The sequence below is a fragment of the Gordionus sp. m RMFG-2023 genome, chromosome 1 (assembly GCF_954871325.1).
Source record: "Gordionus sp. m RMFG-2023 chromosome 1, tfGorSpeb1-WG-v2, whole genome shotgun sequence".
NCBI lineage: Eukaryota > Metazoa > Nematomorpha > Gordioida > Chordodea > Parachordodidae > Gordionus > Gordionus sp. m RMFG-2023.
In genome coordinates this window covers 80601614-80629609 of record NC_088775.1, presented here as the reverse complement: position 1 = coordinate 80629609, position 27996 = coordinate 80601614, and the positions used below count along the sequence as shown (strand labels likewise).

At 26.6% G+C, this 27996-nt stretch overlaps 2 protein-coding genes and 1 long non-coding RNA gene across 5 annotated transcripts; 2 read left to right on the top strand and 1 right to left on the bottom strand.

Moving 5' to 3' along the window:
- LOC135922682 (GTP cyclohydrolase 1-like) lies at positions 1-9757 on the top strand. Of its 3 annotated transcripts, XM_065457115.1 has the most exons (7): positions 1-151; positions 280-744; positions 4650-4759; positions 7081-7136; positions 7198-7229; positions 7344-7428; positions 9454-9754. In XM_065457115.1, exons 2-7 carry the CDS (start codon positions 285-287, stop codon positions 9578-9580), a joined length of 870 nt encoding a protein of 289 aa, XP_065313187.1. In that variant the 5' UTR covers positions 1-151; positions 280-284; the 3' UTR covers positions 9581-9754. The 3 variants fall into 3 exon arrangements, with proteins under 3 accessions (XP_065313187.1, XP_065313186.1, XP_065313188.1); XM_065457114.1 differs by lacking the exon at positions 1-151 and having other exon boundaries at positions 192-744; positions 9454-9757; XM_065457116.1 differs by lacking the exons at positions 1-151; positions 9454-9754 and adding an exon at positions 9198-9422 and having other exon boundaries at positions 192-744.
- Positions 9715-25281, bottom strand: LOC135922683 (notchless protein homolog 1-like). Its single transcript, XM_065457117.1, has 12 exons — positions 25130-25281; positions 24867-25087; positions 24743-24822; positions 15481-15557; positions 15310-15407; positions 14997-15033; positions 14780-14935; positions 13981-14166; positions 13041-13300; positions 11309-11504; positions 10700-10770; positions 9715-9849 (listed from the first exon to the last, which is right to left on the bottom strand). Exons 1-12 carry the CDS (start codon positions 25259-25261, stop codon positions 9837-9839), a joined length of 1527 nt encoding a protein of 508 aa, XP_065313189.1. The 5' UTR covers positions 25262-25281; the 3' UTR covers positions 9715-9836.
- LOC135922684 (uncharacterized) lies at positions 20573-20912 on the top strand. Its single transcript, XR_010570997.1, has 3 exons — positions 20573-20655; positions 20701-20750; positions 20795-20912. It is a non-coding gene; the product is annotated as an uncharacterized LOC135922684 (long non-coding RNA).
- Positions 25282-27996: the final 2715 nt, after the last annotated feature.

Below are 27996 nucleotides of genomic sequence, written 5' to 3'. Positions count from 1 at the left end.
CTTTTAAAATAATATAAAACTTTTACCTTCATCTAATAAATAATATTAACATTTCAATTTGCAATTTTAAAAAAAATAAAATAGATTTTTGCTTTTATTTATTATTTTTACAAAATATTTCCCTCTTGCCTTTTTTTTTACTTAATAAAAGGTAAATAATTTTTTTATTTCATCATGTTAGTTGCACTTAATTTTTTATATTTATATTGTAAATATATTATATTATTCATAACCAAAAATAATGACTTTGATATTAAAAAAAATTTAAAAAAATGAAAGGTAGCATGCCTATATTGAACAAAGAAATAGATCCGAACTTCGAAAATGCAAACGGGATCGTGTTTACCTCAATTGATTCTCACGAGAAAAGCTACGATTTAACAAAGCTAGACTCCATTACTAATAGCGACTCATGCCATTATAGCAATACGAATATTAGCATCCTCGACGTTCCAAATTTAGATAAACTCTCAAAAAATTATTCCCAAAATGGGGGTATACCAGAAGAAGACAGACTCAGATACAATAGCCCAGAAGATAGACAGGTCAAAAGAGAAATATTTGATAACCATGTTAGGATTAAGCGGAGAGAATCTTTGACCAAAGATGATTTATCCGACGTATTCAAGAAATTGTTGCTAACGCTCGGAGAAGATCCCAACAGAGACGGACTTTTAAAGACACCAGAAAGGGCGGCTAAAGCATACACCTATTTTACTCAAGGGTATGATCAAGAGTTGAAAGGTAACCAAATATATATATGAAAAGTTGAAATGACTAATATTAGAATTTCCGGTATTTTACAAAAAGTTATGAGACAGCCATTAATTTTTAATAATTTTTTTTTAAACTTTAGGCATCTTGAAATGGTTTTAAAAATTTCAAAAATTGACATAAAAAAAAGGAATTTCTCCAAAAATTTGCAAAAAGAAAGAAAAATCATGTTTAAAAAATTAGGGAGCTTGAGCCCCTCCACATACCCTACAATGCTACTGGTTTGACAAAATTATAAATAATAAGTTGAGCATATCCTTTGAATGACTCATTAATTAATATAATTAAGTTTTCAAGGTTTTACAATATTATATAATTATGTAATAACTAATAAATATTATGATTGATTGATGTAAATTAACGATATGGATGATGTTATGCAATAATCACATTATAAATAAATGATAATGAACTGAAACAGACTTTGACATTCTTTTTATTTTGGAATAATAACTAAGGTCTTTATTTAGGAATGACTTATTTTATCATTAATATATCTATTGATCGAATTATATCGTAATACTATTCAGGGCGGGGATGGAGGTGCCAAGAAACTCAAATATTTTTAGCCTCTTGAAAAATAAGAATTTTTTTGTATATTTTACATACAAACAAGGAATTATTATTAATTTTTTGTAAAAAATTCTTGTATTGGAAAAAAGGTTTGGCAAGTCATGTGTATTATAAAAAAAATTTGATTCATATTTAATTAGGAAAAAAAACTTCATTTATTTTTCAGTTATAAAATTCAATTCTTTTATCGAAATTAATAATATTAATCGACCACATTAATAATAGTGAAATTCATAATCAATACCTACGCAATATATTTTTCCGTATGTTAGGCTACATAAGCCACCTGGTACAATTGATCATAGTTAAATGATAAAGTAGTTCTTAACAAAAACTCCGTTGAAAATATATGAGCTATTTGTTAGCTTCCAAACCTCGATTTCAGTACTGGCCAGGTAAGTGTTAATATTATTTAGAAAAATCTGGGATTAGAGACAAAAATTGTCGTGGACAAGGTTATGATAATGGATCATGGAAAAGGCCAATACACTATGCTAGATTTTTTAGATGGGTTTAAGGAAAACGACTTTCAGAATTCCCTTGACTCAGTAAAAGAGCTTGCGTATATATCGGAATTGAGTTTAGAAGTGCAAGGGCTTTTCTTCAAAAACATTAATTTGTAGACCGAAAGTTCAAAAACAATTTCCTTACGAAGGAGATGACACGCCAATACATGATCCACAAAAAGAATATTAGATTGAATTATTCAATGCATTAGATCAAACCAAAAAATAGTTGGGGAACGTTTCCAGCAGTTAAAGCTCTTCAGAGATCATTTCTAATTCAATTTACCACAATTGATTAATGCGACTGTAAGAGAGCTAAAGAAAAAAAATGTTGTTAATTAAATATTTTATTCACAGAATTAGGATACGTTATAAAGCATTACTATTAATAGAATTAAAAGTGAATATGTTAAACAAGCATCCAATAAAAACTCCATCTGAAATTTTATGCTATATTAACACTAATAGGTTAAAAGAAGGCTTACCAAATATATCCACTGTATTAAGGATTACTTTAATGATTTCAACTAGTGTGGCATCCGGAGAACACTCTTGATCAAGTAAATAAAAACTTACCTACGATCCTGTTTAATTTCATTGTTAGATTGACTGACATAATATACTCTTTTGCATAAAAGACCAGGATATATAAAATTGAAATATTTTTGTTTATAGCGCATTATTCTTTTATGATTAAAATTTAATTAGTGTTTAGTTTTCATTTCGAAAAAATCAAAAAGCTTAAGTAAATAGTTTTTTTAGGTGCCGCCATTATATCGCCGTTAATAAGATTTCATTCATTCGAAGAAGAGGTTGTGTGCAGGATAGAAAAGTTGAGAAATGATTGTTGGCATTGTCATGTGCAGCATATTCCTAGAATTTAAAATCATTTCACATTCTTTTTTTTGAAATTTGGATTTAGAGTTAAGGCTTCCTCCTGTATTGTCTGCATAATAAATCTTTCCTTAAAAAGTGATATCATCTAGTTTTTTTTTGTAAGGTTATATTATTATATCTGTATAGACAAGATTTTATTAATCTTTGTTTCAATGAATAAACATCATTTATAGTTGGGATGAGAATTTGCGCTCTCAGATTATCTGATCATTCTTTGAATATTGACAGTAATGAAATTTTTATCAGGCTTTTGCCCTGAGTCGCCATAAGTTTCGGCACGGCTAATAAAATTTACTGTATGTGATTATTTGACACTACACACAAGATAATTTTATATAATATACCTAGATTTTTAACAGGAACCTTATGAAAATATTGTATTGAATTAAAAAGATCATGTTTTAATTAAAAATATATTTAACATTAGATTCAGTGTCATGTTTGGCAGACCGGGTCGAATATACCGGCTACCCCTTTAAATCCCCCACTTACTTATACCCTAAGAAAAATCCTAAAAATTAAAAATAGCTAGAAAAAATGAAATTAAAATCAATTCCCAGGAACCAATTGCACTTTGCCAGCCCAGGGTTAAATTTTTTTGTGATTGTCTGATAAGATTATATCAATTTGAAATATTTATAAAATCCTAGATTTAAAAGAATTGGCTAAAATATATAGGATTTCGATCGTATTGATAGATAATCTCATTAAAAAACCAGGGTTAGTAAACAGTAAAATACGGTCAATTGAAAGTTTGATTGACCTGTTAAACATGATCATATATTTTAAAATGCTATTTTGGTAACTAAATATATCACATAATGTTGTCATGCATTTTAATAGAAAGAAATGAGTTTATTAAACAGATGTATGATGTGTCTGGCCTTATTAGAAACATTTTTAAATCAGAGGCGCCGCCACAAGCCTTTATAATGTCAGGTCAAAAAATCTTCTTCTAATTATTTATAAAATGATTTTTTTTAGCTAACATTTTTAAATTGACCTTTTTCGCTATAAATAAAATTTCAAAACTTTCAGAGTACGCCACCCCCCCCCCCCACCCCAATCCAAAAATAAGCACAAATAATAGTATTTCAAATTCGGCATAATCAATTATAAAGAGAACCGTCTACTCGACCTAGAGGACAATATTTTTTCCATCAATCATAATTGTTCTTAATAATCCTATAAGAGTTGGGATATTATGAAGTTCAAATATCTTTTCAAAGGTTCGGTTCCGATTCTAACAAGGTTTTAACGGTTGATCTTCGGCTTAGACTTAATAGTAACCGTCAATGCATATTTAATAATTCGTTTCAGGTTTAGTTTAACTGATAGAAATATTAGAAGCTGAGTTAATAATAAAGCAAAACCTAGATATGAAACTAAAAAAATTTTAGAAAAAAAACAATATACAGCACAAATTTTTTAAACTAGATTAAATTATTCTCAGTGATCTATAAAATCATACTCTATAAATGACATTCTTTATAAAGGCATTCTTTATAAAGGCATTCTTTATAAAGGCATTCTTTATAAAGGCATTCTTTATAATTGTTATAAATGTTTCTCTATAAAGTCAAGGAAAAAAACTCTGCCAAAGAAGGCTAAACATTGTTTATAGGATGAAGAATTAATTAAAATATCATGGAAATCATATTTTGAACATTTACTTATTTATTATATCAGCTAAAGTTCATATTGTCATAAAAACATAGAATTTAATTTTACTGGTCAAATATCTATCCATTGACAAATTTATATGCGGGTCAAATATCTACCAATGTAAAAAAAATAAATTTATTATACAGTTTATATTATAACATTTAGATTCCTTAAAAATTTGAGATTGAGGAATTTATATGCATATTTATGTATCTTCTTCTCCATTTATATTAGAAATCTTGAATGGTGCAGTTTTCGAAGAAGATCACGATGAAATGGTGATTGTAAGAGATATCGAACTATTTTCATTATGTGAACATCATTTGGTACCATTCATTGGAAAAGTAGAAATTTATTTAAAAATTATTGAAAAAAGCCTTAGATACTTTTTTTTAAATATGAGTTTAATCTGATTGCAAAATATATTTCCTTCACATTTTTTTAAATCTGATAAGATTTGTAATATAAAAATTAGTCATTTTTTTAGCATAATTTCTTGTTACATTTCAAAGTATAATTTTTATCTATTTGAAAAAATTATTATCCATATTTTTTTCGTTTAAAATAAAAATATAATTAATTATCTTATTGTACGAATAGTAAAATATTCCAAGGATTTCTACTCTAGAAAAAAAGTGGGGGGAGGGGGGGGGGGGATGTGACACATAATCGCTATCAAAATTGGAGGGGTTATAACAACATTATCGTCATTTGAATAAAAATGATGGAGAGCTTTTAACTAATTTTAATTTGTTAGGAACGGGTAGGAGGTAAAATCTGAGAGTGAGGTAGGGGAAAAAATATTCGAATGATAAAAATTAACATTATATTGGGGGGGGGGGGGGGAGGTGAGTCCTTGCATGACTCGAATTTTCGTAGTTATAAATATTGTTAGTAATAATTATTTTTTTTTCATTTTTGGGGGGAAAATTAGAATGGGGGAAGGGCTATATTGATATAAATATATCTGCTTAATTTTGGACAAGCTTTTAATGGGAAAATTCCTCCTTTGTTGGTTAGACCAATTAAAATTTGTATTTTTTTTCTAACAAACACAGTATATAAAATAAATTATGTACCAATCGATATGCCTTTCAAGGGATAGAAAATAAGGATTAAATTGGCCTCGGCCTGACTTTGTTACATGGTATTTAAATTTAACTCATAAAGGAAAAGTATGTTTTACGTATTACGATATGTATCTGAAATAATTCCAAATTCCATGATCCCTTATTTATGCAAAATCTCTCTTAACTGATTATTTACCACAGTTTCTTTAATGATTATTAAATTCATAAGTTTTGTCATTTTTTAACCGCTCAACATTCAAACCCATAAAATCCACCTGTCATTATTTCAACCTAGCAGCTAATTTTTCAATGTAAATAATTAATTAAATGTGCGGGTAAATATAACTCGGGTTTTATTCTATTATATATGTTAACGGCAATATGTTTTTTCCGCCAATGTGATTTATCTTTTCAAATTTATATCATTTTTTGACGCCTTTTTTAAAATTTAAAATCTGATTTAACAAGAAATGTATTCCAACATGTTTAGAATACCTATCTTATGAATTGTAATTAATTTTACCGTTAACTTTTGAGTCAAAAATCTATGGAAAAATTAATATGATATTAAGTTCAAAAGTTCATGACAAAATTTTCTGAAATTCATAGGGTAGGTATTCCAAACATGATAGAATACATTTCCGGTAAAATAAGATTTTTAAATTTAAAAAACGCGCTCAAAAATGATTTAAAGTTAAAAAATTAACACACGGGAAAAAAACACGTTGCCGCTAAAAAATAGTATATGTAAATATTAATTTATTAATTACCTTTCAGCGTATTATTTGTTTATCATTTTTAATCACGAAAATATGTAAATTTTTAGTATAATTCGAGCCCTGAAAGGCTGGTACGAGCCCTATCATAACAAAGTTAATAAAATAGGCCCATACATAGCCCGAAAAATGTTACGATATATTTCATTCCTATTATTCCTTTTTTTATTCAGGATTGAAAATCATCACATTTTTTAAAAAATATCAAGAGATGGGGGTTGGGAAATATTTTATTTTCATATCATACTTTGTGTAATGTAATAAATAGAATAAAATAGATAAACATCATCGAATTATTTGAGATTTTAAAATGGAGAATAGAATAAAATTTTCAATTTGAGTTATATTTCCTATCCTCCATTTATTTTTAAAAAAATCGAGCCAGGGGTAGGCGCCGATTCTATACTTAAATTATTTACTACTGGATTTTTACGACATCGATTTTGCAGGGTCTCTAATAGTGCTTACAAAAATTAAGCGTTTGCGTGATTCAAAAAAATTGAAAAACTTACGCAGCCTTGTTTAAATAGATGCGATATTGAAAATTTAAAATAATAAATGAATCGCAGATTTATTTGCAATTTTTTAAAATATATTTGACCCAACAATAGAATCGCGCCAATCTAAACAATATCAATTGAAATAAATTACTTGCGATTCAACGCAACGTCAAAATCGTGCAATTGAAGGCACTATTTATATAAACATAGACATATACACATTAATTTAAAACTCTTATTGAATATTTTACAACTATATTAATATTATAAATAGAATAAATATGACATTAAATAAATATATATTTAAAAATAACAATAGGTATCAATTGGTTATTTGCCTAATAAGAAAATTCTGGGAATAAGCAAATTAGCGAGGTATTCTTAATAATATTACTCATTATTTAAATCATATGATTTAATATATTTTTTTTTATAGAATCGTTGAAATATTTAGTCGCAGACTTCAAAGTATGAATTTTTATTATATTAGATAGGAATATAATAAATATTAAATAACATGTAAATTATTTATAAAATAACTAAAAAGCAAAACTATATTAAAATAAATGAAATAATATCTAGTTCAAGAAAGATTGACAAAACAAATAGCATTAGCAGTTACAGAAGCGGTAAATCCCAATGGTGTAGGCGTCGTTATTGAAGCTAGGTATATTATAAAAATTTTAATTAAATTTGTGGACGAAAATAAATAAATAGATTTAGATTTATATGCTTATAAAAAAGCTATAGAGTAATTTCTGATTTTTTTCAATGTATGCCTGGCTCAAAATAAGTAAAAAAGAACATTCCTGTCAGCAACCAATTTATGTTAAGCCTAATAATTACATTATATTGACATCTATTTGAGTATTATCAATTCGCAAAAAAAGCAATCTTTCGCTTAGTATGAGTCTAACATTTTGGATGTCGGGTCATAATAACGATATTTTTTGAAATTCTCGTGACACTAAATTAAGGGGAAAAAATTTAGCAGTGTGGAAAAAATGTCTCAGATAACAATATAAAAGTGTGTGTGAAAAATATGAAAGCATGAAAGGTGATTATATTGATAAAATAAGAACTGTATTTACTACGATTGATTTTAAGTTTAGTTACATACTTTAAGGTTTTACTATTTTTAGTTTTAATCTCAACATCATTATTAAGTTTTAAAAATCAAATGGCACTTATTTAATATAAACATTAAAAATGTTGGGGTAAGCTTTAAAATTTTTTCATTTAATTCGATTCTCTATTTAGAATATATTTAAACCATAAATTTAATTTATATTAATAAAAAAACTAAAAATCACGATTTAATTAGCGATATAAGTCAAATTGATTTTTATATCCACACCCTGAATTTAACATTAATAATTATCAGAGATCTGCAGAGGCACCATTATTTTCAGGCCCAGCCTGGATTTTAAAAAAATATTATTATATTTATTTATAATTTTTATAGATAATGGCTATTTTAAATATTTAGTTTTAAAATATACGACCCAGCCTGGATCGGTTATTTAAAATAAATATTTTTAGGCCCAGCCTGGGCATTTTAAAAAAAAATTCTTAAGCCTAGTCTGGGTATATGTAAAAAAGTTAAAATACGGCCCGGCCCGTGTATGTGGGCCTGCAGATCTCTCGTAATTATGCTTTTAAATATACCTGAGCCATAAAATTTTTCTAAAAAAATACCCAGCCCGGTCCTTATATTTTAAATCGCCATTATTAGCTATAAAAATTAAAAATAAATGTAATATATATTTCTTAAAATCCGGGCCGAGCTTGAAAATATAAAACCCGGACGGGGCAGAAATTTTTTTATATAAAAAAATTTGAGCTGGGCCATACAAATGGCACCTCTGCAGGTCTCTAAAAGCTTTATAGTATAAAAAGTATATTTTTATCAGCTTTATCTAAAAATCATTTGTAAAAAGTTGAATAATATATTTTAATCAAGTGTCAAAAAAAAATAATAATCACTTTTATATTTTACTTGACTATATAAATATCAACTCAATGTGACACTAATAGCATTTCAAAAATAAAGGTTTTTGACCAGATAAAAAGTTTTAACAGATTTATATTTTTATGGGAGCAGTTTTAAATTAATAATGAATATTTTTTATTCCATATGGGAGAATCTAGTTTTGGGATAGCTTTGGATAAGTAGATGAGTATTACAAAACCGTAAAGGTAGCTTAAAATTGATAAAATTTTATTTATTTTACGAGTGAAAAATAAAAATTTTTTAACACCTTGGTTTTGGACAAATAATCAAAAAAACATCGGGAGTCGTTTAAAATAATTTTCTTCACTACACGAGGGAAATACTTTAAGCAAAAATTTTTTATCCCGTTCAAAACCAAGTTGTTTAAAAATTTTGACTATATATTTTAATAACTTACAAAAATGTATTTCGTATTTTCTTAGTCATATGTGTATGGTAATGAGGGGAGTTCAAAAATACAACAGTAAAACTATAACAACTGCAATATTGGGTGAATTTAGGAAAATACCAAAGAGGAGTGAATAATTTTTGAAGCTCATCCGAAACATACATATTCGAATTTCTAAATAGATAAAAAAAAAAATCACAACAAAGAAAAAACAATATGTTCATTTTTTTTGCAAAAATTTTGAATATATATTTTATAATTTACAAAAATTGTATTTGGTATTTTTTTAGTCACATGTGTATGGTAATGAGAGGAGTTCAAAAATACAATAGTAAAACCATAACAAGTGCAATGCTGGGTGAATTTAGAAAAGACCCAAAGACGAGAGAAGAATTTTTGCAACTCATCCGAAACTAATATATATTCGAAATTCTTAAATATATTAACAAAATTGCGATAACAAAAAAAACAATGTATCAATTTTTTGAATTATTTATTTTTGAAATACAAGTATTTATTCTTTGTACATTCGCAATAATATATTATCATTTTTTAACGTAAAAAATAATATTTATTGTATAAAGATTGTCTATAATTTAATAAATTGTGTAATAATAAATAAAATAACAGCAAATATATTTGAATCGATTTCCAAAAATTGGTTTCTGAATATTCATTTCTTCCATCTATTTTTTTTATCGAATATAAAAAAGAAAACAAACATTTTTATAAACATGTTTTGAAATATTTAAAAATGATAAATAATTATCGCATCCGGTATTTTTTGATCACTTGCCAGTATAAAAATTATAATTTGTCCAGTATTAAATATGAAATTGATGTATTTTTTTTCTAGCGATAGACCATTGAATGTCCTAAGAACAATGTTTTTTAGAAAATTTCTGGGTCGGCTGTACTATAATAAGTAAATTGCAAATTCTGCAGAAAAAAATTATTTATACTCTATTAATTAAGTTTTATTTATTTTTCTATAAAAAACAAACAAGTCATTAAAATTAAATTAATATATATGTTCATATAATAAGGTAACTATATTTCATTTAATTTCCTTATATTATTTATACTGGTAAAATTAATTAAAAAACTTAGGCCGTGTCCTAGATCGGCTTAATAAATAAACGGCTATTTAGTATCGGCTAAATAACCAAAATAAAAAATAATTTTTTTAAAAAGAAAGGAAAAAATACGAAAATAAAATAACAATGTCGCCAAATACTTAAAAAAAACAAAATAGGGTGTCTTCGTTCAAAATATTTTTAGCCTATACTAAAAAGCAATTAAGCATTTGAATTAAGCCGACCTAAGACACAGCCTGACAGTTTATTATCCAAAAAAAATGCTGGAAAAATATATAACAGCCTATTTAAAATGATTCAAAACAGTCCCGGCATTGCTAGAAAAGTACGTTCTCGAATTAACTTTAAGTAGGGGGATCGCAATGTTCTGACAAACGATGCCTCCTATTTCAATCTAGTTCGTGATTCAAAAAAAGTATGTTTTTCAAAAAAAAATTACATTTTTAAAATTTTGTCTTTTCCACCACTAGCAACGGTGGAACCGTCCGGGCTCCAATCGACAGCGTAAACCTGAATAAATTAATCATAAAGTTTTGTTTTATAAATGATTTTTTTTAAACAATTAGAATATCTTTTTGGTAGTGCGTTATATCCGAACAAAAGGTATTATAGTGTAATTAATTATGGTTATTACAAAAACATGCTATAGTTATTATTCATATTGTTTCAAAAATAAAAAAAACTGAGACCGTTTATCTTTTATATTATACTGCTAAAATAAATTCAAAAAGTATCTCTAGTAAAATGTCAAATGATTTGTATTATGTTTAATTAAAATTTTTAAAAATTGATTTATATCAAGTGATTTTTTAGACAGCTAAAATAAGTTTAATTCAAAAAATTTCTCTAGAAAAATGTCAAGTGATATGTAAGTGATAAAATTTGTAAATTATTTTATAAAACAAAAATAAATGATTTTAATTTCCATACCTTGTTTTATAGCAAAAAGAATGAAATAGATACCTAACGATAATATATTGACCAAAAGTGGAGTCATGAAATAAAATAATCAAGACACGACATGATATAATTTTATTCTTATTTTAACTTCGTCAGCGTGACCAGGTAAATCAACGCACAAGTGGGTCTGTTTAGATTTTTTATCATTTTCCTCCGATGCGCTTAAGTTTAATTTCCAAATTTTTATGGTAGAGTCGGCGCTAGCGGATACGAGCAAGCGATTATCGTTGGAAAAGCTTATTTGGTAAACCCGTTGAACATGTCCACGAAGTGAAAATAGGTACCTGAATAATCGCGTGTACGTATAAAATAAATATATAAAATAAGAGTGAAGTCTGTTAAAGGCGAAAACTGGTATGAAAAATCATCAACAAGCTAGCAAAATTATGCCTGCTTTATTTTTCAGAAGTGTATTTTAATTTTAATTAATGATAAATAATAATATCACCATTATAACGTCCCACTCTATTTGATAATTTGCTCCTTTACTCGTTTTTATAGAATTAACTAATCCATTTTTTTTACAAATATAAATTTTTTTTTAAAGATATAGAGTTCAAATTTAAAATATTATTTTTAAACCATGTTTTTCTACCTCTAGTAAAATCAGGAAATAGCAATTATGTAAATATAAAACATGGAGATTTCTGAGCATGTTTTTAAAAATTATTCAAATTTAAAATATATCATTTAAAAAAATATATAATACTTTATCAAGATCAATCAATATTATAAAAATAAATAAAACTAACCGTTCCCTTAATATGCGGTATATTTCACTGTTGTATTTTAATTGATATTTTAAATGGCTATTAAAGTTGGATATTGGCTAATACGACTCAATCTACAAGCCCATACCAGCGAAAATCCGTTAACATTAAGGTGTTTTTATATTAATTTCTTTCAAATTTGATCTACCATTTTTGCTAGAAAAACCCAGAGGCCAAAGTGAAAGTTAAGCTATAAATTCGGTAAAAAATAAATTACCCATTTAAACTATTAAGGATGGATTCAGAGTAAGATCCTATCCGATCCAATTTAACAGTTGAATGATTTAAAAAATCCTTTAATGAGATCATTTTCTTTATTAAAACATATAATTCTTAGATTATTATCATGAATAGAATTAAAAATAATATTAATATTAATTTTAAAAAATTAACCTCATAAAAATTTTTTAAAATCTACCAGGTGTTAGATTTGATTGCAAATTATTTTAAAATATACATTTAGTTAAAATGTAAGATTTCTAAAATATAGTATGGCATGGCATAATCATCGAGGTTAATGAAAATCCAGGTCAAATTTATATTTTAATATTGATAATTCTTTGAACTTTTTTATAAAAAAATCTGATCATTGGAGTCATTTATACATACATTGATTAAAAAATTCAATTTTTTTAATATTAATCTCGCCATGTAACCGGAAAATCTGGGATGTATAAAAACATAGTCCCAATTTGACTTAGGCCTCGTTTAATAGTAACCGACAGTAGCGCAACATATAAACATATAATGTTTAATTGTATGGCTATGCTATCGTTTAGCCATGAGTATCACATCGTAATAACTATCATCGCGGTTACAAAAATGAGGACTTAGATTAAGGCAATACCAAGGAGTTCTAAAGCCTGAGAAACTGACGTTTGGTGGTGATTATAAAGAAAAAATATGAAAACTATATAAACATAGTTGTAAATTATACAGATATTGTAAATATATTATATAGTAGGCAATAAATTATTAAGTATGCATGAACAAAAGTGGAGTTAGATCCCTATAATAATCAAGGACATACAAGTTTAATTTCATAATTACTTTCCACTCAGTCCGTGCCATATTTTAACGGATTTATCAAATGAAGCACTTGCGATAAGTAAACCGTTAGGGGAAAACTGTACGTGATTGACAGTTTGGCAATGACCGGTCATTTTAGCGATCAACCAACCTGATTTTTCGCTTTTATCGCCATTTGTATTTTCGTTAGCAATTTTGTTTTTCGGGATTACATTTGTTTCTTGATCTCGCCAGAGACAAAGAGTGAAGTCGTCGCTAGCTGATACTATTCTCTCTTGATTCTTAGTTATTTTTTCAATAAATTAAGTTATACATATTATTTTCTCTGATAATTTTGGCGAATTGAGATTTATGTTTTTTGGTCAACAAACAATCTAATTAATCATTCAATTAGTATAAAAATTAGGACTGTGCCGATACATAAATATTTTACCGATTCGATTAGAGGTCTGCAAATGGCAAAATTTTCAAGCCCGGTCCAGTGGGAATTTAGTTTTTGCTTTGCCCGGTTTCAATCTTTCACTAAAGTTGCCACAGCCCAGTTTTCAATTTATTTTTAAATACAGGGCTTAAACCAAAATATATGTTGTTAAACACCAAAATAAAGAACTATTTATAATCTTGGAATTTGGTTAAATTAAAAACCCTATAATTTGTGGATTATCACAATAATAAAATATCTGAATTCATCAAATATATATACAAAAAAAATTAGCCCAGCCCGGAAATTTTTTTGCCCGGCCCATTAAAAAATTTTACAGACATTAATCATTTAATTTAAAATATATTTTTTTTACTTTTTAAACATTACAAACAAATTGAATTTTGGTTCCTTTATTAAATTTGTTTTTATTATTAAATTATGTGCAAAATAAGAATATTGGATCGGATTTGTTCTTTAGATATCGGCCTGATATGATATTTAATATTGGCACAGCCCTAATAAAAAAAATAAACTAACATTTTTATTCATTTTGAAATATCTATCCCTGGCAAGTTTTGATAATTCCTCATTAGATAGAGAATCGTAATTTTGATCTTTGTAATTTTCGAAATCGTAACAGGACGTTCGCAAAATGTAATCCGTACTGAGCGCTAAGGCGTTAACCCAATGAGCATGACATTGTAAATTTCTGAATAGGCTACCCTAAATAATTGATTATTTACAAAATTTAATAAAATGATTAGGCACGGGTGATACTATTAAATTTGTGTTGAAATAAAAAAAAATTGAAATATAATTCAAGCAATCACATCGTTACAAAACGCCTTAGCCTTTGAGAGGTGTAATAGATAAATTAACAACCAAGTTGTAAAGAAGGATTAGCACTTATTAAGTTAACCTTATGTTGATATACTTGTATATAAATAGATAAAAATTGCTATACATGCCATAGCTTACATTTATATATCTAATAATAATCAATTTTATTTAATTAATATATAAATATTCATATCATAAAATTAAAATGTGCGTTTTTGTCATGTTAATATCTTTCCATTATAACTGGATAAAACTTTGCGGACATGTAGTTTAGCAAAAAATGGGAAGCTTCTAGAAAGACCATGTCAAAATACCAATAGGGTTTTTTGTAATAACGATTCTAAAATAAAATCTTATGGGATGCTGATCCAGCAATCTCGAAGACTAATTTTATCTGAATGAGCTTTAATAATTTATATTTAATTTACTTTAAATAGAGCAACTATGATATATGATATAAAGCTATGATCTATTAAATTTATGAATTTAAAATTACATCGGTAGCATCCCAAATTTTGATAGTTCTGTCTTGAGAGGAAGAATAAATCAAATTTTTGGCGCCCCATTTAACGTAAGTCACGGATGCTGAATGCCCGCTCAGGCACATTAAGCATAACCTACTAACACTATCCCATATTTTTATCACACAATCCTAAAAATTAATGAACAATCGTTAATAAACCTTTATATTTATTTATATATTTCGTTAATACTTTGGAACAACTGGCAAAACGTCTACATTTAGGATTTCTAATTTTTTTTTTATAAAAAATAATGTATACTTAAAATAACATTTAGAGACTCTTTTTTGTTAGAGTTGCTAACCAGTTCGATTTAGCCGATTTTAAACTTAAATGATTTAACCCAAAATAATGAGTGTCAAATTTTTTTAAAAAATGTCGAAACCCTTCTGCCAACTTTGAGTAAAATATCATATTTTTTGGTTAAAATATTGGGCAAGCCGTTTTTAAAAAATCGAACCGTTTAACAACACACATTTTTTTTAAATTATGAATTAATAATTACATATGCATGGGTTCCCAGGTGATGTAATTTACCCATTGATTGTGTGCATTTATAGTTTTTCCCAATAATTTTCCGGTTGAGGGATTCCATAAACATATCTATATTTAAAATTTTATGATTTAAATTAATATTTTTTTTTAACAATGTTGTTTAATAATGAAAAAATAATACCTTTCCATTTTTATCAGCAGATGCCAGTTTTTTGCCATCCGGAGACCAAGAAATGCATAAAACCCAATGGTTATGTTCTAGATGTTTTTACATTTTATATTAAAATTTACTCATTTCATAAAATAAGTAAAATAAAATATATATCAAATAATTAGAGGTTTGCCGAATGTAGATTTTCGACGCCTATGCGGTATCACAAAAAATATAAAGTTAATAGGAATGTACTGATTAGAGACCTTCATGGGCCGGCCCACGGCCCAAGCCCTAACGGGCCTGGACCGGGCTTGGGTTCGTTGGAAATTATTGCAATAGGGCTTGGGCCTAAATTTTTAAATTCAAATTTAGCCTATTTTAAGGATATTTAATAGGACAAATATAACAAATCATTCTGATTTTGTTAGTGTTATTTATCAAATTTCCTATACACCTTGGGAGAGTATATATTTTTTAAATCGGAAATTGGTATAATTTTACTTAACTTAACACAACGGCCTGGGCACGAAACAGCGAAAAAAGAAACAGCGAAATCAGGGAATATTCCCAAAAATGTTCCCAAAGATGGCCAACATTTTCGATATGACATATATTTTCCCAAGTTAGCGTCAAATTCAAAGCAAAATCCCAACAGTAGCAGAAAATTTAAAAACAATTGTTAGACGTAGACAAATAGATATTCAATTAAACTTTTTATAATATTTGAAAATAAAATTTTAATTAGAAAACTCAAAAAGGACATAATTTCATAAACTATAAAGGTTATGAATATATACTAGACCTTCATGGGCCTAGATTTTAGGACCAAGCCCGGCCCAGGCCCATCGTAAAAAAAAAATTTAAAAAAATCCCCAAGCCCGGCCCAAGCCCCCTATAATATTTAAAAAATATCCCAAGCCCATAAAATTATTTTATGTATACTTAACTTATGCTGAAGTAATACTAATAGAAATATAATATTTTATTTAGTAATAATATATATATAATATTAATAAATGATATAAACAAAATTTTAATTTATATTTTCATATTATCATTTAAAAATAATATATTATCTACAATTTCGTTATTTAAATTTGTTCTTCTTTCTTCAATAACCCTTCCAATAGTACTGAAATTCCGTTCACTGGAAACATTAGATGCTGGAATTGCATGAATTTTTTTGGCTAATCTTGCCAATTTGGGCAAGATTTTTTCATGCTTCTTCCACCAATCTAGGATGCAGTCATCATAGTTGATATCCTCTTCATTTAGCTGAATATCCATATATAAATTAATCTCATCAGCATCCGTCTCATTATGAAGTATTGTATCATCCTCCCATGAAGACATATCCAATAATGAGAATGAAGCTAAAAATATTATATAGTTAAAAAGATTTATAAAGAATAAATTACTGGTAGCTCTATTAATCCTCGAAGTAGGAATAGGAACATGCACATGCACTTCATCCAGATCTGAAGTATCTAAAAATATTATATAGATAAAGATAATTATAAAATATATGTTACTTGAAGCTCTAGGGATATTTGCTTCATCTAATATATAGGAATTGGATGATGATCTGAATAATCAATCATTAAGGCCCTTGTACTATTTTTTACTTCAAGTGCTTCTTCCAAAGTGAGCATTTTTAACTGGCGGAATTTAGGATTTAAAAATGTAGCGATTTGTGTAAAATATCTATTTGTAATTTTGATATTAAAAATTCCTTTGCTCTGTAAACAATCTAAAATTTCTTCATATTGTTCATAAATACTTTTAAACATTTTTAATTTCGAATTCCACCTTGTTAAGATATCTTGGTAAACAGTCTTTGATATAATCCACTTTGCTTAAAAAAATCTTGTTAGTGACTTACATTGAAGAATAAGGTTATATAATAAGGGTGTAGATATTTGCATATATTTTGGAGAAAAAGTATTTCTTAGAATAGTGTTAATGAGATGAGCAGAACAGTTTAACCATTTATATGGTTCTAAAGCCTTTATCAAATTGCTACCTTGATCAGTGATGAATGTGATTTTATAAAATGCATCAGAAGCATATCCAAGTTTAGCAAAATTAGAAACAAGTTCTTTGTGTATATTTTCACTTGTTTTTTTTATCTTCTAAAAAAAGAGAAGTAAACAAAAAACGTTTTATTAATTTCCATTTAATTATGCAGTGAAGAGTTAATGTTATATAAGTGTACTTTTTGAAGTCATCTGTGTATAAATCAGTTGTTGCACTACAAAAAAATTTATTAAGGCACTGGGAATATTTTTTTGTGCAAATTTTGAGAAATATCATTCATATGCCTTGATATTGTTATAGGACTTGGCAAAATATTTTCAACATCAATCAAACCCTTCTTTGAATCAACTTCAATAAAATATTGTGCTAAATGTTTAAAGCCTTTACCAGCTATACATTGAAATGGGTGAATATCCACAGCACAAAATTTTACACATCTATTGATAACTTCCTTTTTTTCATTTGTATATGATGTTTTATCATTTTGAATTGGATAAAAAGAAGATAATTTAATTATAGGATTTGGTTTACATAAAGGCTTTAGAACCATATAAACGGTTAAACTGTTCTGCTCATCTCATTAACACTATTCTAAGAAAAACTTTTTCTCCAAAATATATGGAAATATCTACACCCTCATTATATAACCTTATTCTTCAATGTAAATCCTAACAAGATTTTTTAAGCAAAGTGGATTAAATAAGAGTTTATCAAAGACTGTTTACCAAGATATCTTAACAAGGTGGAATTCGAAATTAAAAATGTTTAAAAGTATTTATGAACAATATGAAGAAATTTTAGATTGTTTACAGAAAAGAAATATGGAGGATAAGCTTAATTCTATTGATAAAAATGGGTTGAAATCATTAATAGACATGTTGACCCCATATGATCAGGCAACCAAGGAGTTGGAGGGGGATAGAAGTCCTATATTATTTAAAGTTTTATTAATTTATAAAACATTGGAGAAGTTACCAGTGTCTGATATTTTATACGAAGCGTATCAAAATAATAGTGAAATTAGATGTTAAAATTAAGAGCAAAGGAATTTTTAATATCAAAATTCCAAATAGATATTTTACACAAATCGCTACATTTTTAAATCCTAAATTCCGCCAGTTAAAAATGCTCACTTTGGAAGAAGCACTTGAAGTAAAAAATAGTACAAGGGCCTTGATGAGTGATTATTCAGATCATAATCCAATTCCTATATATGATCTAGATGAAGCAAATATCCCTAGAGCTTCAGGTAACATATATTTTATAAATATCTTTATCTATATAATATTTTTAGATACTTCAGATCTGGATGAAGTGCATGTGCATGTTCCTATTCCTACTTCGAGGATTACTAGAGCTACCAGTAATTTATTTTTTATAAATCTTTTTAGCTATATTATTTTTAGTTTCATCCTCATTAATGGATATGTCTACATAGGAGGATGATACAATACTTCATAATGAGACGGATGCTGATGAGATTAATTTATATATGGATATTCAGCTAAATGAAGAGGATATCAACTATGATGACTGCATCCTAGATTGGTGGAAGAAGCATGAAAAAATCTTGCCAAAATTGGCAAGATTAGCCAAAAAAATTCATGCAATTCCAGCATCTAATGTTTCCAGTGAACGGAATTTCAGTACTTTTGGAAGGGTTATTGAAGAAAGAAGAACAATAAATAACGAAATTGTAGATAATATATTATTTTTAAATGATAATTTGAAAATATAAATTAAAATTTATTTTGTTTATATCATTTATTAATATTATATATATATATAAATTATTACTAAATAAAATATTATATTTCTATTAGTATTACTTCAGCATAAGTTAAGTATACATAAAATAATTTTATGGGCTTGGGATATTTTTTAAATATTATAGCGGGCTTGGGAATTTTTTTAAATATTAAAAACGGGCCAGGCCGGGCCTGGGCTTAAAATTTTTTTACGATGGGCCTGGGCCGGACTTGGTCCTAAAATCTAGGCCCATGAAGGTCTCTAGTACTGATATTTAATTTTTTTTTAAATATCAGTCATCGGCAGATATCATAAAATTTCTTTGATCCTATAAAAAAATGGTGTCTTGATTTTTAGTTTATAAAAATAAAAACCATTTATTTATATAAATAAAATCGAAATCCATTTTTTTTATTCTTTAATAATCAGAGACCTGTAGAGGTACTATTTGCACGACCCGAATTTATTTTTCAAAAAATATTTTCCGCCCGGCCAGGGTTTTATATTTTTAGGCCTAGCCCAGCCCGGATTTTTTTAAATATATTTTATTTATTTGTAATTATAGCTATTATGGGCAGTTTTTTTTATTAAGAAATGGGCAGTAATGTTATAATACATGTGGAGATATTTGTTCATTAGTAGCATCCTTGGATAGTTTCAAACTGAAACTTGCCTCTGAATGCTTGCAAATATCTTCCACATTTTCTTTAAGCCAAAAATAATCCTCAAATCTTAGTTGCTTGCTGTTCAAACTATTAGCACCTGAACCTAAAATATAAAATAATATTTATATATATTTATAATTATACCTGATTAGCTGGAAACTGCATAAATTTTATTAAATTTAGCCTTAATTCCAGCAAATTTTTTCTTTATTTCTTTATAAGTACGATCAAAACTCTTACCAATCTCTTCCCATATGATTTTAACTGCTGCTGTTACACCATAGATGTCTATAAAGTCTAATCTTTTCCATCAGTTATTATTCGTTCGCCATTTTATTCCCTCAATTCGCAAAAGTTTAATGATAATGTAATTTGCGCAAAATCGAAATCTTTTAATTTTCCATTAAAAATGGCTTATATTATTTATTTTTTTTGCTACGCGCAAATTGCGCGAGATAATTTTTATGCAATTTTTGATATTTAGGACATAGCCTTATGAAGAAATAAAGGAAAAATTTGCTGGAATTAAGGCTAAATTTAATAAAATTTATGCAGTTTCCAGCAAATCAGGTATAATTATTAATATATATAAATATTATTTTATATTTTAGGTTCAGGTGCTAACAGCAAGCAACTAAGATTTATTGAGAATTATTTTTGGCTTAAAGAAAATGTGGAAGATATTTGCAAGCATTCACAGGCAAGTTTGAAACTATCCAAGGATGCTACTAATGAACAAATATCTCCACATGTATTATAACATGAAATTAGAACTATAAAATAATCTATATTTTAGTATTATGAGCCAAACATCCAAGATGTGGTGAATGTACAACATCATCACAGGTATTAAACATGAAATTAAAACTATATAATAATCTATATTTTAGGATTATGAGCCAAACATCCAAGATGTGGTGAAAGTACAAACATCATCACAGGTATTATAACATGAAATTAGATGAACCAAATACACAATATCTACTAAATGATATTGTTAATCCTTTTAATCATATAGAAATGGGTATGTCTGAGATTGAAATATTAGAAGTTGAATATTTATTATATATTTTATTAATTTAATAATAGTTAGACAATTCTAATAAAGAAAATATTTATCCTTATATCTCTAAGAGGAAAAATTTAGAGAATCTTATATCTAAAAGAATGAACGAAACTAAAAAATACGAATCTGAAAAGATGGATTTATTAGGAGGTAAATATTATTATATTGAATAATTATTTATTTTTGAAATAGATTTTGCAAAATAAATATCCTATGATGATGATATAATCATGTTCAGGGATTTTTTAAGTCCTTCCAAACAACATTCAATTGTATGACAGAGAAAGAAATTTATGATATGAAAATAAATTTTTCAGATATTATATCTTTTTATATGTAATCTTTTATACATATGATATATATTTTTATATCTTAATTTATAATAAAAATTATTATGTTTAATGATTTATTAAAAAATATTTAGTCATTTTAGCAGCCATCCTCATTAAATTAATTACAAATAACTTACTTATACAATATAATCAAAACAACACTTTTTATTGAATATTTATAAATAAATTATATAACTTTGACAAATGAAAACATTCATAAGAAATATAAGGTTATGGGAATTTCGAAATATAAGGTTATGGGAATTAAAAAATAAAAGTATACAAAAATTTTACATATAATTATTTGCAAATATGTTAAATGTTTCTCTGATATTATTAGAGCTTTCAGTCCATTGCTGGAACTGAGATTGGGTAAAATTTGGAATTGGGTATTCTTCATGAATTCTTGGTGTTCAATTATAATATTATGCAATAAGCAGTCAGCTTTAACTATTTGTATAGTATTCGTAATATTAGTTTCTGATGATTTATAAAGGTGTCTAAATTTGGCACTCATGATGCCAAAGCATCTCTCTATTGATACTCTGGCTTTTAATAATTTCTTATTGAAATTTGATTTATTATCATTTAAATTTGTTTTATAAGGTTTCATAATAAAATCCATTAAGGAGCATCGTCACCTACAAATATGTAAGGTGATAATATATCTGTTGAAGGTAAGAAATTTGGATTGGGTATCTTTATGATTTTATTGATCATCCCTTCATAAAATAGGCTTTTTGTAAATTCTGAGATAGATACAGGAAACCCAACTTCAATCAACATGAATCTAGAAAAGAATTAAAATTTAGAAAATATATAATTACCTAGATTTATCATCTGAAACTCCTTGAATCACAATGGAATTGATTTTTTTATAATTATAAAATGTGAATCTACTTTTTTAGGTTTTATTTTTACATGTTCTCCATCAATAGCACCTATTATATGAGGAAAACCTGATTTCCTGAAGTATCCTGCTGATATTTCAAGCATCTGTTGAACTGTTGGTAAACAGAGATGCTTGGGTTGAAGACCTACCCATAATAACCTACATGTTACTGTGAAATTGTGCATACTGATGTTTTACCCATCTTTGCATATAATGCTATTTTTCTAAAGCTCATACCAGTTGTCAAATATCTATAAATATATACAGAATATAAAAAAAAAATATCACCATACATGAGTGTTATATAGAGTCGAAGCTTCATACTAATAGAGTTTTTATGTTTAACTATAGTGGTGTCTATAGACTCCAAATTTATAAGAATGTAATTGAATGTTTTCAGGATAAGATGGAATAATATCAAATATTTTAAAAAGTCCTTGATCTCTAGAATTAATACATATAATATAAATAGTATCATATACACCAGCCTTCTAAAAGTCTATGCCTTTTTCTAAGCTCAGTTGTATCTTCAAATAATATAAGAAATAGTAAATCATTCACATCAAACATTTTAAAATTAGAAATAAATGTATGATTCGGGGCATGTTTTGTATCTCAAAACTCCCGAAATTTTTGTGATTCGCAAAACTTTTGATAAATTTTTTTTTTGATTTAGGACACAGCCTTAACAAAAAGTTATGCAATATCAGCTTCAAAAGTGATTTCAAAAATCCTTGAATATATTGCAAAAAAAATCATTGAACACATCAGATTGTGTTGACATGAATCTTGAGCAGTGAAGATCCTAAAATAGAATTATGGCTGGCAATAATACAGAAATAATCGAATCTCATATCTCTTGGTGCATCAGCTTCTGTAGAAAAAATATTTTCATATTTTAATATTCCAATCAAAATTTAGAAATTAGCTTGAACTAGAAAAAGCTGAAAAAATTAGTTTTTCATTTTAAATATTATTGCTGATATTTACATTTAAAAAAGAAATTTAAGTTTAAGATCAAATAATTGCAAATTTAATATCATAATATTTTTAAGCTTGGGAAAGCAACTAAATAATATAACTTGTTAAGCCGCTAAAATAAGTTTAAAGAGTTTGGTGACTAGTTAAAATAAAAACAATCCCTTGATTTCTATTTCCACACCTTAAAGGAAAAGAAACAAGTCAAAAATGTCTTGAGAAACTTGTTGATAGTGCTTAAATAATAAGATGTGATGCAATTGAGAATATGGTAAATGGGATGCATAAAAACCCAGACAAAAGTACTGATGGGGAAAACCCTATTTTCTAAAAATTATTAATTTCTTCTATATATAGTCTTCAGGTTAAAATAAATCAGGTCAATTTAATATATGTTAAAAGGAATTTAATTAGATGTGATGCTTCCCTCAGAGATATTATGAAAACTAAAAGATATATGGGTAGATCACATGTACATTGATTTTTTAAAATATTTATTTAGTAGGTATATTTTCTGAAACAAGGGGTGCTCCTAGTATTGGCCTAGTAGATATGGGCATAAAATCAATTTTTTAAAATAAAAAATGCCCAATTACTAGTAAATAGAATTGTGAAACAAAAATTTAGATTTTTATTCTTTTTCCTAATTATCAATCTTTTACTTAGTTGGTTATTTATATCATACCAAATCTAATATGCAAATTGATTTAGTTTTTAATTAAAAATTATTATATATAATAAAAAGATAAAACTGAATTTTTACACTTTTAAGCCATAATATCTTGAGTTATAAATAAAAGTTAATGAGTTCAAATATCATTTCTGTTTTTACTATAATACATTCTTATTTGAAACTAGTATGAAAGGTTTAGCCAAAAATGTTTTTTTACCAATTTTCCCTGGAATGAGAATATAAATAAAATATCAGACATGCAGGCTAGATTAATGTTAGATTTTTCCGGGTTAGGTTACAAATGTGTTTAAAATAAAAAAAAATAAACTGATATAGTTAATACACCTCCAGAACCATATCTAACAAAAAGCCAATAGTTATATTAGAGGTTAACCCCAATAGAATTTATTCTATTGAGTTCATTGGTCTCCATAATTATTTTTAACCAACCTAGAAAGTAAAATAAATTCTGTACCATTTATCCAAAATAATTTTCTTATGAAAGAAAACAAAATAAATTTGCCTAATTATTGGCTTTAAAAATATTTTAAAAACTTTGACCTTACTCAGAAATAAAAATATTTAGGAAAATTTGTCTGGCTTGACTTAAAAACTATTTGCTAACTTATTTTTAATCTAAAATAGTTTTCCTTATATTACTCTATCATTTAATTTAAAAAGAGGCTAATAAATTTAGATAATCCAATTTATATTTAAACTGAAATCAAATTTATAATTATTTTTTATATAATTTTATAATTTAATATTGATATTTATTTATAATAATCATTTTTAGTCAATTTTAAAGATATTTACAATAATATATTATATGTGTATCAAGCATTTAAATAATATATAAATTTGTAATAAATAAGTCATGTTTCTATAAATAATTACCTTTACATTCATATAATGGAGTTTGAGTATCTAAATCCCAAAATCGAATGGTTTTATCACCTGCCCCTGAGGCCAATTGTCTAAGGAAAAGCTATAAATAGGTAGTATATTATTTTAAATAAACCTTCCATTCGGACTAAACTGTATAGACAAAATTGCCTCTTCATGTCCTGGGAGAGAACTTGTGCAGCGTGTGACAGGGTAAACTCGATATAATGATTGTGGAAAAAATGTTATATTTATTGTATCTTCAGTACCATGAATTTCAAAATCATAAATTTTATTTAAAGAGTTAGATATGGGAATATCTTTATTGACATAAAAGCTAAATAACTGAGCTTCCTCCTATATTAATATATTATAATATTATAAATCAATAAGTAGAACATTATCTAATAGTTTATTGCATATTAATTGCAATTTAGAAGTAGTTATATCTGTTTCAACATCAAAAGGTGGTCCGAGCGTCTCATCGGATTCATTTCTCAACTGGATTAAAACTCTCGATAAATCCCTCATGTGAACAGATGCAGGCAGCGTAATCGAGAAACTTTAGTTATTATTATAGATGTCATTAATATTGTCTAGTCACAAATAACCATATTGTGCATGATTTATAAATAAATTTGCTAAATCAATATTTTTTTAGAAATAAAGTCAATTATAACAATTACACAGAAAGCTCGTTGGTAGGTACCAACAGGGCACCCTACACACCAAAATAATTTCTAAATTTATAAATGGAATTAAGTTATCTAAATGATAAAACTTTAAACCAAGAGTAAAAATACCTTGCAAAATACAAAATAAACGTATTTTACACAATATAAATGTATTTTACAATAATTATTGTGTTTTTGTTTTAAAACTTCTGTAATTTAATTTTCTAATATCATTTTAATTTCAAATTAAAATCGGTTATCTGAAAATTATTATTATTGAATATTCGTGATTAACACCCATCTGTTACCTTCCAACTCTCTAAACATAATCCTAAACCGCCACTGAGTTTATAAATGTAATTCATTTTCAGTGAACTTAAAATAAAATATATAAATATACCTATTATCTAAGAAATAACAAATCACTAGTGTGGTGGGGGGGGGGGGTTATTTAGGGCTCATACACCTTCTAAATTTTTTAACTCTTTCAAATAAATATCTAAATATAAATATTAAATTTAAAAATAAATTTATTGATTTTAGATTTTGAACATGTATTGTTGAAATCATATTGAAATTCGGCTCAATTTTCAGATGACTGCCTGAGAAAACTCGTTTATTAATACATTTTTATTACTTTCCTCCAAATTTGAGCTATCTTTTAAATAAAAACATTGAGGTTAAAGTGATACTTTTCAGCTAAAACCCTGTTTAGTCGATTTGGCCAGCTAAAAATTGGCTTAATAGAATAATATAGAATTACCAACCATACTAGTGACATTATGACATCTATTTATAAACTTTACAAATCAAATCTTGTATAAAACTATAGAGGGTCGAATCTATTTGATAAGGGTTGACAATAATTTTGCCACATGTGACAAAAATTCATTCAATCTTAAATTCTTACATATTTTTTAGAAGAATGCATTTGAAACAAGGCTAGAAATGCCTCTATGCCGGGAGTAAATCTAAGACTCATATACTCTTGCATTATATATCAGTTAAGTGGTATCTGTACTTTACTAAATTAAAGGATTCATGATAATAAAAATGGTATGATTAAAAATGAAGATAAGATTGTCAGAATGTGAATATGAATGTGTATTCAGAAAATATTTCTATAAAATTTTGAGTTTGGGAAAATGAGGTTTGGGTCCAATTCCTTTATTTAAAACTAATAGCATACACGCTTTAAGGGAGTCAATGTTTTCATGAAGGCAATCGTAGAAGGTTATTTTCTAATATATATTTTACCTCATACCATTCGAAAGGTGTATCATAACCCCCCTCCCTTCCTGTCATTTAGGTAAACATTGTATGTATTAAATCAGATTGTGGTACTTTTGCTATTTTCTTTCATTTGTAATAAAGATTTTACATCAGGTTTGTTTTCGAGATAATTATTTTGACTTGAATGGAAAGAGTGAATTATATATATCACATGTCTCAATTGCTTTTATAAAATATTTTCTAATCCTGTTATTTTGTCATGACGATAATGTATAATATCGAGGATCAATATATAGACATGCACAGAAAACACTTTTTCTAGCTTTATCTCGCTTGATTTTATGGAAGAAATTAGAAATTGGCAAATGTTATATAGAAATTCTTGTTTTCTAAATCGTGCATTTTTAGAGATAAATAGAATCATCTTATATGCGTCTTTTTTAAAAAATGATTGCTATACTTTTTAATTTTATAATGATAAATTATCAGTAATATAATATATAATTGACAACATTTACATAAAATAATGGTCAATAAAAGAAATTACATAATATATTCATAATAGTTTAATAAAATATATTACAAAAAATAAAGCTTAGAAATAAATATGATAAAAACTTAGAGATAAGATGATTAAAAAATATAAAAAATTTCTGTAATTTTTTTTAATTACATTAATTAATATCTATAAAATAAAAACTTATATTAACCTGTTTAATCGAGTTTATATAATTCATAGAGGTTTAGTTAGCTCTTCTAAAAAAAATTCAAAGGGGTTTATTAAAAAAATATCTAATTATATAGGTTCGGTTTCAGAGGTTCGCGACATCTCCTACATATTCCGTCCAAGTCAACAATTTGAAACACATCCTAGTTTGCTAACACTGTTGAAGATGGACTCGTGTCAAATAAAATTGCAAAATTTTGTATTATCCTATTTAAATTTTTAAAAGTTATTGAATGTGCCTAACATTTTTTTGGGAACTTGTATTTGTTTTTAAGCTTCAACACATTTCATAAAAAAAGACCATATCCGCTAACATAAATGGGCCATTAAAAACCCAAAATGGAACTAATATTAAGTTTCTTCTCTATAATGTACTACCTAAAATAATACCACGCTTTCATTAATTATAATCGAAAAAAAATACATATAATTACAAAACATGCTTATGTATTAATTTATTTAAAATTTAGATGGGAGGATGCCTTTTGTATAACGCTTTAAAATGTGTCTGGTCCTGAGAAAAAAAAAGATGGAATGAGTCGATCTTGTCTAGCCTTATAGAGCCATAGTTATATAAACTAGTGATCTGCATCGGGCCTAATTTTTCATTTATTTAAATATAGAAATTAATT

Coding starts and splice junctions, on each gene's coding strand:
- LOC135922682 (XM_065457114.1), top strand. CDS start 273: ATGAAAGGTAGCATGCCTATATTGAACAAAGAAATAGATCCGAACTTC. Junction 7,230..7,343: donor ATTTAGTCGCAGACTTCAAA/GTATGAATTTTT, acceptor AATAATATCTAG/TTCAAGAAAGATTGACAAAA. Junction 7,429..9,453: donor GGCGTCGTTATTGAAGCTAG/GTATATTATAAA, acceptor GTATTTTTTTAG/TCACATGTGTATGGTAATGA.
- LOC135922683 (XM_065457117.1), bottom strand. CDS start 25,261: ATGAGGGATTTATCGAGAGTTTTAATCCAGTTGAGAAATGAATCCGAT. Junction 25,088..25,129: donor GCAATAAACTATTAGATAAT/GTTCTACTTATT, acceptor ATATTAATATAG/GAGGAAGCTCAGTTATTTAG. Junction 15,034..15,309: donor ACCTGGGAACCCATGCATAT/GTAATTATTAAT, acceptor AAAAAAAATTAG/AAATCCTAAATGTAGACGTT.